At 34.3% G+C, this 13479-nt stretch overlaps 1 protein-coding gene across 1 annotated transcript; it reads right to left on the reverse strand.

Annotated features, from left to right (window-relative positions):
* Nucleotides 1-335: 335 nt before the first annotated feature.
* LOC132266478 (protein GET1) lies at nt 336-6836 on the reverse strand. The gene is made up of 7 exons (XM_059767355.1): nt 6560-6836; nt 6300-6379; nt 5764-5834; nt 1769-1839; nt 1591-1672; nt 1272-1321; nt 336-643 (listed from the first exon to the last, which is right to left on the reverse strand). Exons 1-7 carry the CDS (start codon nt 6665-6667, stop codon nt 572-574), a joined length of 534 nt encoding a protein of 177 aa, XP_059623338.1. The 5' UTR covers nt 6668-6836; the 3' UTR covers nt 336-571.
* Between the last annotated feature and the right edge of the window lie 6643 nt (nt 6837-13479).

Consider the following 13479-nt stretch of genomic DNA (forward strand, 5'->3'; position numbering starts at 1 on the left):
GAGAATCATCTTTGGCAACTATAGCAGCTCACACATCCACTGTGCCCTTACAGGGAATTGAACCTCCACCGATACCATGGATATCTTGAGCTAACGGTAAGGTTGCTCCATTTTAACCTAGAGGTCATGGGTTCAAAACAAGGAAACAACCATCTGCATGCAAAGGTAAGACTGCGTACATCTTACCCTCCCCAGACCACGCAATGGTCGGAGCCTCATACATTGGGTTTGCCCTTGTGTGCGTGTGTGTGCACGCGCGTATGTATAAGTTAAAAATCAAGTTCAATGACAAATTTAAACCAACATGTATACCATCTAATACACAAATGCCAAAATAAATTAAAATGCAAATGAAGATTAAAGCAATCTAAATCCATCAGATACAATCTCATATCAATTCTATAGTTCCTTTACATTATTTTTTTGGCTGATAAATATAAAGAATAAGTTTACAAGAGACTAAAGAGGAAAGTAAAGGAGGTTGCTTTTACCATCATCATCCCTGCCTTTATCCTATAGGAGGTTGCTTTTATATTCTTCTTGATTTGGGAGAGTAAAGAAAATCCTCCTTCTAGTTGATGAATTTCCGACATATAAATTTGCTCACCCTGGTTGATACGATCAACCAAGGTATGATCCCAACCTGCATTGAAATAGACAGATGTTCAGATGCCTCAGAAACCACCAGGAATGTGAAATGTCTGATGACTATGCATTTTGCAATGATTTGGTTTTCATGATGTGTGTGTCGGTATAAAGACTGAACCGGAATGTTACGCTCATTGTTCCATGACATTTATATTGGCACACAAGCATCAAGTAGATCAAGAAAAATTGAGTTCCTCCAAGCTATATATTTTTTGTACCACGCTTATAGATCATGGTCCAATGAAGAGGGTCTAGAAGCACTAAAATCAGAACAGACTTGGCACCCATTAATAAGGCTTCAAGCATTGTTTGTTCGGGTGTCTCGGACCGACAACAATATGATTTCTTGGACAAAATCTTTTTGTTTTTCCTTTTCATTCTTTTTGAGTGGGTAAGTGAGTGTGACGAAAGGGGTATATGTCTGGTTATTGTCTTGAATATCTACCGGCGCCATAAATTAGATCAATCGTTGCTTGCCTGGTTATAAGACATGGACCACACTTAAATTTTCAGTCTACCTAAGTAACTCGTGGAAGAGCACAAGTTTTCTTTACTTAAGGTTTCCTTTGTTGAAGAACACCACACAGTATAATTAAAAAAGGAAAGTGTCTCAATTTATTTACCATAACATTATTCTTCAGAGAACCTCCAGCTCTCCAAGATAACATCTTTCCTGCAATGGAGGAGGTAAATCGAATCAACACTGCAGTAGCTTCCCAAAATATTTCCTTAACAAAAATTCCACGAATAACTCCTTAATTTAGAACTTAATTCATAAATTACCTAGCAAAGTAAGAAAAGCAACATATGGAGGCAGTGAGTAAGAGGATTTTTTTTTTTTTTTTAAGTTGATAACAAGTCAGAAATAAAAGAGAAAGCGGGCGCAGGGGAGAAGAAACTATTCTCAATTACTAATTAAACTACTAGGGACAAATTCATTACCAAAGGGTTGCACAAGTTGCTCGGATATAGCGGCCACAGGAGCATGCCAAAACCAGCAAATAAGAATAAAATATAGAATGACCTGTAGTCAACCACATGAATAAACTTTTTCAGAACCATATGGAAATTGGAATGAAACAAGCTTATTATTAATTATCAAAATATTCCCCGGGACCACCTTTGATATCATTAGAACTTTCAGGTATGAATCATATGATGAAATTATCTCCTTGCTGTGCAATTCTTGAACTGCAAGTTATGCAAATCTGTTAGTTTCTATTATATTAGGCACCTTAAAAATGCAGAAGCAAAAAAAAAAAAAAAAAAAAAAAGCAGGAAACAAATAAATTACAGGAAGGAAAAATGTGATCACAATTGCAGAGAGAAAGGGCTATTGACTTGAAAACAGGGTATAATGTATCGACAATTTGACACGTAAACATGTAATGTGTCTCTCTATATGGTACAAAATCTTCTAGTATGATGTAGGACAGCCAACTCAAAGAAACTTGAGATACATTTAGATGACAAAATTAAGAGCTTGGCATCACGGGAATAGACTAAAAATTAGCTATTGAAAATACAGATTGGGAATCCTGAGATTTTCAAGCAATATATGGGCAATTACAAGTGCAGGATTTAAGGTGTGAATTGCGGCATGACAATGGGTTTGAGATTTTGATTGACAAGAGGGATTAACTAGTTAATTTCGTTTTCCTGTAATGTAGTGCTACGTGCATGTGAACTTTATTAGTTAGGGATTAATACCTTAAATGGAAGCATGAAAGCTGGTATATTGCAATTTTCTTTCTTTCCTCCCTCTCTCAAAACTACCTGAAAACGAGATTAATGGTCACAAGGAGCACTATCATAAGATTTATATGTGCTGACAATATTGATCTGACTTAAGTTGAATGAAATAAATTACCCAACAGGGAGGTTGTAACCACCTCTACTGGCAAAGAAAGACAGTTGAATCTGAGTGAGGAGTTGTGTTACTTAGAGACAGTGACCATAAAACCAAGTATTCTTCTTGAGGCCCAAGGGAAAGGAAGATGATACATACGCTTGAGCAAGAATACCTCATGTTGTTTGAATAGGATCTGTTTTCTTTTGTATATGTGTGTGTGGGGTTGAAAGAGAGGTTTGCGTTGGTAGTGAGGAACGGCATGGATGTGCATGTGCATGCATGTAGCGTATATTTATATTATATGAATAAAAGGTGAACGGTAACCTTCTCTTGAAATAAACTTAACCTTTTTTATTTTTTAGTATCTAAAAATGTAACCTCCCGAGAAAGAAAAAGATCTCAAATACATGAGAAAATAAATCTTAAGACTGGAAAAAAAAAACACTTGACCTTCACTAGTTACAATTGTGAGGTCATCTTTACAATCTTGGCATGGGTTTTTGGCCTCCTTCCAGGCCATTGGTGGCTCCATCATATTCATACAGTCTCTTACAGAAAAGTTCAAGGTTGATGATTCATGGTCAAAAAACATGGATTACTACCTTTACGTTCAAACTTCAAAGAGCATTCAGGGTGAAAGCCTCCCGCTGGGAAATAATAACTTAGTCTTTCTTCACAATTACTCTTTTGTAAAAAAAGAAGTGCCAAACTCTAGATGACTTGTAACAGCAAGGCGCTTAATTTAATTACAGCTATTGTAGTAAAGTTAACCTACTTTGATGACTAAAAATAACTTAATATGCACACATTAGCAACCAATGCTTGGCCTAAATCATAAACACCCAGGCTACCAAGCGTCAGAACAATTGTTTGAATTGTTAAGAGTGAGAGGGCCACCAACAGAGTTCCTTCAAGGCAAAAGCCTCTCCCTCAGGATGATACAAAATTCAAGCTTTCTTCTTAAGCAGTCCTTTGTGAATGTAAAGAGCCCAACACTAGATGACGCAAGACACAATTTTATAACAATTAGTGGAATAAACCTAACCCAGTAATAACCCAACATAAACATGTTAGGGATATTGCTAGGTGTAGTGATGAAAGCTCAGGCAGCCAGACGTCAAAATACATGTTCAAGTTGAGAAAAACCACTTCATCAATGCAGACAATGCCTCTAGTAGATCCCTCCCAGCATTCCACATTGGGGGACCAACAATTGGTAATGGATTTGAAAACTCTATGCACATATTCCAGACAAAGAATCTGCTCAGAAATAGATGAAGACATGTTGTTAAACTGAGAAGGAACTTCAAAGACCCTTGCACCTTCAGAAGTTACCACAGTAGGGTCAAATTATATAGTGTTGAACGGGGTTGTAGGCCACGCATTGAGCAGTTTTATAAGTGGGTAATATCATCTTTACAGAAGGTAACAAAGCAAGAATGCCTCATATTTAAAAGGCCTTTGGGCTAACGGCATTTCCTTGAATCATCAACTTTTTGTTCTTTTTTTTTTTTCAATAAGAAAAAAACAACATATTATCCATGCCAATGTAAACTTTGTAGATACCCAATATGCGTGCCCCAAGTGGCTCTTGCCACATCAGCAATAATGGCCCACTTAGCTAAAAGTCAAGTGGTCAACGCGCAAGTTACATTGGACATACGTCATCAATAAACCTCAAATAGAATACCAAAGACTTGAAGACCTGAGTTGGGAGCAGGACTAGTGATTTTTGGGATCCGAGGAGGTATTTGGTTTGGTGGCTGAAGTCTAGGGCTCGTCAAGCTGACCCTTAACCTGACTTGTAGAGAGAGAAAGACAATTTGACTCCTATTTATCCTATCCTCACCTTACCCGGCCATATTGATATAATTTATCTCATTAAATAATTACCCTTTATCTCATTAAATAATTCCCCTTATTACCCACTTAACAACTCTACACCCTATAATTGCCTCTTATTACTTTGTTTATATATATTTCTTCTTTTCCTTATTATATTAAACTCTTATATTATTGCTTCATCATAACATCACCCATCCTCACTTTTTGGCCTATAGAAAGACACTCTACTAAGGACAAAGGAAGAGGGAAAAAATGAAAATAACTAACACCCTCTCTCACCAATGCTTTCTCTAGTTCTCTCACCCCTTTTTTTACCTCTAAACCTTCACTAAGGGAGTCAATGGTGCTTTCACATTGCCATCTTCTCTTTCTCTCTCTCAAGTTTGCCTGGCTTTCACCTCACTCAGTCCACTCTGGACCTCTTCTATATTACGGGTAATGCCTCATTATTACGTAAACGAAACTCACATCAACAAACTTCAAATATGATAAACTAACTATGTGCTAAAGGCACGCCAATGCCTAAAAGGTGCACTAGGGTTATCAAGACTCATGGGAAAAGCCTCAACCAACTAAACATGAGGCCCCTTTATTCAGTCACAAATAAAGCCCTTAAGTTTTTTGAGTGAAGTCCATGTTAAACTTGCACCCTACTTTAAAATATTCAACCATTTCTTCTTTCTTTCTTTCTTTCTTTCTTTCTTTCTTTCTTTTTTTTTTTTTTCTTTTTACTTTTTTTTTTTTTCCTTTCCAAGCAATTGATTGGCATGCCACAACAATTTCCAACTATCCATTCAATTCTCACCATCCTTCGTTTTAGGTTCAGTTAAAAGTGACTTACGACCATTTGTATGTTTATACAATTTGTTATAGAATTATTCTTTGGTAGGTATCTATACAATTAATGCTAATAGTTCTTAATTTGATATAAATGATATATAAATACAATTGAGTGTGGGCCTTGGTGCATTGGAGAGGTTGCTCCATTATGGCCTAGAGGTCATGGGTTCGAAACAGGAAACAACATATATGAATGCAAAGATAAGATTGTGTACATCTAACCTCCCTAGACCCACAAAGGCGGTGGCTAGCCTTTTTATTTTTTAATGGACAATTATTGTCATCAATTTTCATTCAATTTCCCTTTAGCTATCACTACATCTTACATTTTTCCATTCAATTATCATCAAATCTACATAGATTCCATGCTCAACTTAAAGATAAAAGCCTGCATCAGTTTCCTCCTTTCCATTTAGTTGTCATTTCAATCATCAAGTGCTCGAAACTTTCACCATAAAAATGATGAACCAATTCATGTCTTCAGTACAGCTTTTTACATGCTACACACAGGAAAACTAAAAATAATAACAATAATAATAAGAGCCTCAAAATATATTCTTTTAGATGAGATCACATACTCTTTGTAATTTCTCTTTCCTTTGCTGCTGCCATCCTCCTAAGTTTTGCAGCTTGTGCAAATGTTGAAGGCCTGTAATCAACCAAGAACCAAAAAAACAATAGCTCATATTTTGTACCATGTGTAGAGATATTGAAAATAAAATCATCTTCTCAGAATTCCACACTTTCTTTTCACCTGTGTGCTTGAGAACTAAAGGGTTAAATTAAACCACGACACATCAAAATCATTATCACTTAGCACTCCGGTCACTAGATGATTTCAATATTGAAACAAGAATTCAATGTAACTAATCAATCTACAATTAACTATGAACTTGGCGCCTCCTAGCTAAATTCTTCCAATAAGAGCAATTCTGATAACAACATAAATTTAGATGCTTTACATGTTTCGGAATAGGTGTATGTTTAAGGAATTCTTTCGCCAAAACATAAAATTCGAAATGAAACATCTATATTCTGAGACCATTCACACAAGAAAGCATATAATTCCAAAATCCCACAATGTGAATTCAGCAATATCATAAGAATCACGCACTGTGTGAATAAGCTCGCCTCCTTGTAATGTTGCTTGATTTCCGTCCGCAATCGAATTTCCTCATCAGTCACAGCTCCACTCTGAGACAAAATACGAAAGCACAAAGAATTTTTCATAAAGATATTCCAAATGCGAACAATGAACTGCAATTTTCGAACAAATTAAATCATAGAGAAATTTAAAATTGGAAAATAGTGTAGCGTATAAACTATATAGATTCCAATAACGTAAACCCTAATCGATGAATCGGAAAAAGGTACCTTCTTTTTGTGTTCTATGTGTCCGGAGAGGAATTGGAAGACAGTGACGATGAAGAAGATGAAAGGAGCTGCTAGAGAATTTCTATGTTCGTATAGGGTTTCTTCCATTGATCTATTCTTTTCAATTTTATCTCGGAATACAGATTCTCTGCTATTGAAATTCTATTCCTCGATCTCTCTCTGTAAAAGGGAATAAGCTTCTTCGTCGTCGTTTGTGTGCGTGTCTGAGCCAATTAGTTCGCCAGAGTACATAGGAAGCAGAACAAATTCGATTACCGGTTAAAATTTGGAGTACATGTAGGCAAACAAACGTGAAATAATTTTCTCCAAAAATATTTTTCTTTTTTGGGTAAAATTTTTTTTAAAAAAATTATATATATTAGGTGTTTAGTAAAAGTTTAGGTTGAATCCATCTACTAGGGTATGTAAAATAAATTACCAACAATAGATGAGTATTTATTTTCATAAATATTTTAGGACAATTAAATATCAAAAAATAAAAAAATATTTTACATCTAAACAAACGGAGTCGTAACGTATGTTTATAATTTCATGCTCGACAAATGATAGTATTGTATTATGTCAAAAACACTGACCTTTCATTAGGTTTGGATAAATTATATATAGATTTAACGTTTATTTTTTTGAACTTACATAAATTTGGTGGGTCACTTTCAAGCGTTCAAATAAGTTTTAGGAGGGTCAATATATATATATATACTTTGAATGGTCCAAATCTCAGGAGATGTCAATAAAATTTATCTAATAAAATTTGAAGATGTATTGTTATGGGTGTAGCCACACACCGCCTTATGTGGAATCCACATTAGCAAAAGATAAACACCTTGGAAAATATATTTTATCAATACGACAAAGGCAAAGCTAAAAAAAAAAAAAAAAACACGTAAGACTCCCTCAAGTCAAATAAACCTCGAGAACCAACCCTCAAGTTGTGAAAAATTCTGAGATTCTCTCAAATCAAACAAATCTCGATAATCAATCCTCCAGTCTCCTAAAACCTAAGATTTTCTGTGGTCAAACAAACCTTAATAATCAAAGCTCGAGTCCCGAAAACCTGAGATTCTCTCAAGTCAAACAAATCTCGAAAACCAATCCTCCAGTCTCGAAAACCTTAATGCTACGTTTGGCATGCAGAAATAGAATGGATTGCAAGTAAGAATAGAATAAAAATGAAAATGGAATGGAATGGTCTTTCTCTTTCTATTATTTGGTTACAAATATGAAACATGTAGGAATTGAATGATAATAATAATTCTAGTGTTTGGTTGGATCAATTTAAAATTTAGAATGAAATGAATTTCAAATTGAATTATCTAAAATACTCTCTTAGTGACAAATAAACTAAACAAATAAAATAATAGTTTTCTGTTATTTGTTTAAAATAAATGACAGCAGTGGTAGAAGGCGGCGGCAGTGGTGGTGGCGGAAGGTGGCAATGGTGTTAGTAGAAAGCGGTGGCGATGGTGGAAACAGTTGTGGTAGTGGTGGAAAGCGTCAGTGGTGCAGGTGATAATGGTTGAAGGCAGTGGTGTAAGACGGCAATGGTGTAGGTGGTAGTGGTGGAAGGAAGTGGAGGTGACGATAGTGATGGTAGTGGAAGGCAATAGAGGTCAGGTGGTGCAAGGCAGTATGATGTCTGCAATGGTGGAGGTGGCGGTGACAGTGTGGTGGTGGTGGTAGAATGAGGCGATAGTCGTGGATGTGATGATGGTGGTGGAAGGCAGTGAAAGTGACAGTGGTGGTGGAAGGCATTAGTAATGATGGAAGTTGGTGGCAGTGGTCGAAGGTACCAATGGTGGAAGGTGGTGGCAGTGGCGGAAGTCGGTGATGGTGGTGGCACGGTGGAAATAGCGATGGTAGAAGGCAGTGGAGGTGGTGGTGATGTGGTGGTTGAAGGCAACAACAATGGTTGCAATGGTAGTGACGGTGGTGGAATGTAGTGGAGGTGGTGGTAGTGGAAGACAATGGAGTTGGTGGTGGTTATGGTGGAAGGAGGTGGTGGAAAGTTGTGATACCCCTCGATCCGGAAACACGGGTTAATCAAGTCTGCGCACAAAACCGAGGGATATCTAAATAATTAATATTTTATAACGAACACATAATACAAAAAGATGGCTAATAAAGAAATAATATCGTTAAATGGAATAATAAATCCTTTGAATAAACTCATTAATTTCCATAACCTTTAAAAATAAAATAAAATAAAATAAACAAACCAAAACCTTTAAAAATAAAATAAACAATCCATTTAACTAAATAATTAAGCATTTAAAAACCATTTAATTAAGTAAACACATCACACATGAAATCAATTAAAAGAATGCACATAAACAATTAGCCATACCAATAAATTTAAATTAAACAAAATAAAAATAAATAAAATAACTAAAAACAAATAATAAAATAATCACATAATTAAATATAAAAGCAAATAATCAAATAGTCACATAATTAAATAAAAATGTAATTAAAATACTTAAATAAATCTCCAGAAAATAAGGGTATTACAAAAGTAGTGGTAGCGGTGGTGGTGTTTTTAGACTTTGAACATGAGGGTTTTTTGGGAACTTAAAAAAAAAAAAAAAAAAAAATGACTTAGGAATAGAATGTATATTCCATATGTTTAGTTTGTAGAATGGATTTTCATTCTAATGGAATGATTATTCTCACTTTAAACTGCATACCAAACAAATGAATGATTAAAATGGGTATTCCATTCCATTCCTGCACACTAAATGCAACATAAGATTATCTCAAGTCAAATAAACTTCGAATCCCAAAACTCCTAAGTTTCTCTGAGGTTAAACAAACCTTGAAAATCAATTATTAAGTCTCGAAAACCTTGCGATTCTCTCAAATCAAACGAACCTCAAGTTCCAAAACTGCGATAGTCATTCAAGTCAAACAAACCTCGAGTCCTGAAAACCCTAAAACCCTCTTAGCTTGAAATAAATCGCAAGAAAGCAATTCTTAAGCCTCGAAAATCTTGAAACCCTCATAGGTTAAATAAACCTCAAAAAAGAACAAACCTGATACTACCTTAGGTCAGCCAAACCTCGAGGAACAATCCCCAAGTCTTGAAAACCTTTGGACACTCTCGAGTCAAATAATCCTTAAGTTGTTCGGACAGATCTCGAGGAACAATCCTCAAGTGTTAATCTCAATAAGCAAACCCCGAGTTTTTAACAAATACAAACAAAACAAAAAATAGTGAACGGGAGCTAATGATGTCGAATGAACACATGTAAGATCCCTCAGACACCAAAATAACTATTCTCTGTGTCACTTAGAAGAATTTTTGGATGGTAAATGAGAAGTTCAAATATGTCACAAATAATGGGCCCATCTAAGGGAGTGGTGAAAAATGTGTCACGACAAAACCCTCACCATTACAATTAATGTTATAGTCTGACCATTAATACTCAACTACCGTTGCTGTCAAAAACCCGAATGAATTTAATACCTACATTACCATTTAATGCGCCGCTGTCACCCTGGGGCGAAACAGAATGAATGATTGGACCCAATAGGTATAAAATGTACATTTGGTTTAATCATGACTTATGATCCCAAGTGTTGGGTAAAACTTAGTCAAACCCTGTATATTAAGTGAGGAACCTATTATTATGAATACATACACGGTGGAGTATTAAAGACATAGCTCAAGCAACCAATTTTGACAATAACCTTAACCCATTTACTCTTTGTCCTTCACCATAAACTTCTTTGATTGGTCTCCTTATCATCCTCATATAGGATCGTTTTGGGTCCCATAACTTGTATTATGCCCATCATTACTATTTATTATGTCATGCTACGAACCCATCACTTACAACCATTATTTATGAGATACATCGGCGAAAATTAATGATTAGCGTGAAGCCTGCTTTGCAACTATGTTTGGTAGGGAGAAAAGAAGCGGGAGAGATACTGCAAGAAAAAGTGTGGTTTGAAATGGAACGAGTTTGAACTGAGATTAGATTAAAAATATGTTTTAACGTCATACATGGAATCATGTATGCAAATCAAAACTACATATAGAAAATTTTGAAATAAACCAACATTTGACCAAAATTAAGCATATGACATATTAGTGTCATGATTTGATTTTATATATTAATTATCTTATATGGATTCGAATTCGGTTGTAAATCATGACCCAAATATGCAGGGGCGGAGCTAGAGGGGGCCAGCAGGGCCATCCCCCCCCCCCCCCCCCCCCGTGCGCGAAAAAAAAAATTCTATTTCCTTTTTATACCCCTACTGAAATTATTATTTTATATAAATACCCTTATTGTGTTCCCTAAAATTTATATAAAATTGTAATTGGCCCCTCAAAAAATTTCAAAACATATATTTTTTAGTTTGGCCCCCCCCAAATAAAAATTTGTGGCTCCGCCCCTGCAAATATGATTGTGGATTATGGTTTGAAATGACATCATATATTTCATGGGCAAAATGGTAAAAAAGTCACTAACAGAGCAGGTAAGTGAAATTATAAAATGTAGAGTAGCCTATGTGGGATATTGACAAACTTTAAGGGAGGTAAGTCAAATTTATCCTAAAATTGTTGTTATGATTATACAAACAATTTTTATGTAGGAATTTTCCATTTAATTGGCCATAAATTATTGTGAAGAAAAGGTAAGGAGATAAGATTTTGTTACCCAAAAAAAAAATTATATCAACTCCAAAATGTAGCCATTGCTTTGAATGAGTGGGATATTTTTTTTATTCTTGTTATCAAAACCATGCGTTGGCAAAGATATATATTGAAATAACACCTGTAGTTATCAAAGATATTTGTATTATAAATTAATTTTTAATATCATATGAGTGGGGAAAGAAAATAGAGATATTAATTGAGGCAACATATTTACTTGATTAACCTTTGAAACAGGGATAGGAATATACCACTCAGCAATAATGCAATAACAGAAAAGAATAAAAATAAAAATAAAAATAAAAATAAAAATGAAAATGACACCTAAGAACGCAGTAGCTGCTGTGAGATCGAGGCGCGCCAAAAATGTCAAACAACAAAAGTTGATTCCTTATGTCGATTTGCTTTTTATAAAGTTTAATAATAACTTAGTATAAAGGTGCATGTGTCACGAGGTTCAATTCATTTTGTTGTGAATTTGTAATAGACTTTTTTTTATATAAAAATTTTAAAAAAATATTTTGATTAAAAATATTTTTTAAAGATCACATCATAGAGTTGCTCACGCTAAATTGATTCTACCATGGGAAAAAAGGGCGATTAGATTTACAATCCATATGCCCTGCACTTGCAAAAAATCATTTAAACTTTTAAGAAAAAATCATAGCACTCCACTTTTGAAGAGTAATTGTGGCTTTTTATTTATTTAAAAATTCAAATTCAGTGCCAATGTAAATTCTAACTCCAACTAACTTAAGGATTATTTGAGCTCGATCTTTTCCATTAGTTAACATCAAGCTCAAATATCAAAATTAAATTCATTTACCAGCTCTCTCCTGACAAGTTTAAGGAATAATGCTCCATTTATTTTTATCCATTTATGTCGGTCATTAATTATTACAACACAAATTGTATAATCAAGTGAACGAAGTCATCAATTATATAATTTTTCATTGTCAAGAGTGTTTTCGTAGAAGATTACATATAACTTATCAATATTGTTTTGTTGTAGATAAAACACTTAGGCCCCCTTTGACATGCGTGTTGTTTCTGCTACTTTTGTTTTTGGGCTGCTATAGTGTCAATTTTGGCAACAAAAGTATGTTTGGTACAACCTTATTTTATTTTATACAGTGCTAAAACATTTCGTAAATAGTGCCCAAAATCAAAACACCAAAAAAATGTTTTTTCTTATTTTGATAACTGATCATGACTCAAAACCATAACTGTGCATGTTTTTGTTTCCGACATTTTTATAACAAAATATTGTTCCTAACCGTGCTTTCACTTTTTTCCAATACATTCTTACAGTCTATACACTGTTTGTGTTTTAGTCAAAAATAAAACGCATGACAAGCGCGTAATATTCAACAAAGATCTCATTCAATTTCAAATATGCATCTATATATATATATATATATATATATATATATATATTGTGCCTATCTGGTGTGTCAACAAAAGTGCATCATCTTCATACAAAAAGATGAGTAACAAAAGGAGTATGTCTGTTTGATCTAACCCCCACAACAACTAACCACACATCTTTTTGTGCTTTTACTAAATTGGTTTTTTAAAGTCCCTCCACACAAAAAGAGACACGACTTAAAACTACTTTCATCCATTATTAATTAAAGCAACACATCATCTTCCTTAGAAATAGAGCCATTCCATGATTCAACCATACCATAAGTCTTTGCCATAATAATATCTAGCTTGATTGTCGTATAAAACTATTCTTGCCTCTCCACTTGGGCTCAATAAATCAACTACCTTATGAGCGGACATGTAGAATGTTGTAAAAAAATAAATTCATGTGCGACGTGTACACTCTAATTTCTGAAGAATTATTATTCGGTCTCGAGATTATTAATCCCAGTTAATCAAGTGATGACACATAAATAAAAAGTAATATAATGCTATCAGCAAGTGATTGATCAAGATTCCGATTCTATGTAATAGTTTCTCCTAATTAGTACCATAAAAACATTTTAAAAATTTATAAATCATATTACAAAGAGCAATGACCGTACAATTTATAAATTTCAATTGGAGAATTGGGGCTCCCTTGGTTCAAATTTCTGATAATAAATTTATATTTTAAAAGAATATATAAAATTATATAAAAACTTATTTGGTTGCAATTTTTTAAAAACTCAGATATAAAAAAGTTTGAATCTGTCTTTTATAAATATCTGAATACAATATTAACTTTTGAAAGAGAACCAAAGTTTTG

The sequence above is a fragment of the Cornus florida genome, unplaced genomic scaffold (assembly GCF_030987335.1).
Source record: "Cornus florida cultivar Cherokee Brave unplaced genomic scaffold, ASM3098733v1 CherokeeBrave_3.0.0_Hap2_Chr07, whole genome shotgun sequence".
Classification (NCBI taxonomy): Eukaryota; Viridiplantae; Streptophyta; class Magnoliopsida; order Cornales; family Cornaceae; genus Cornus; species Cornus florida.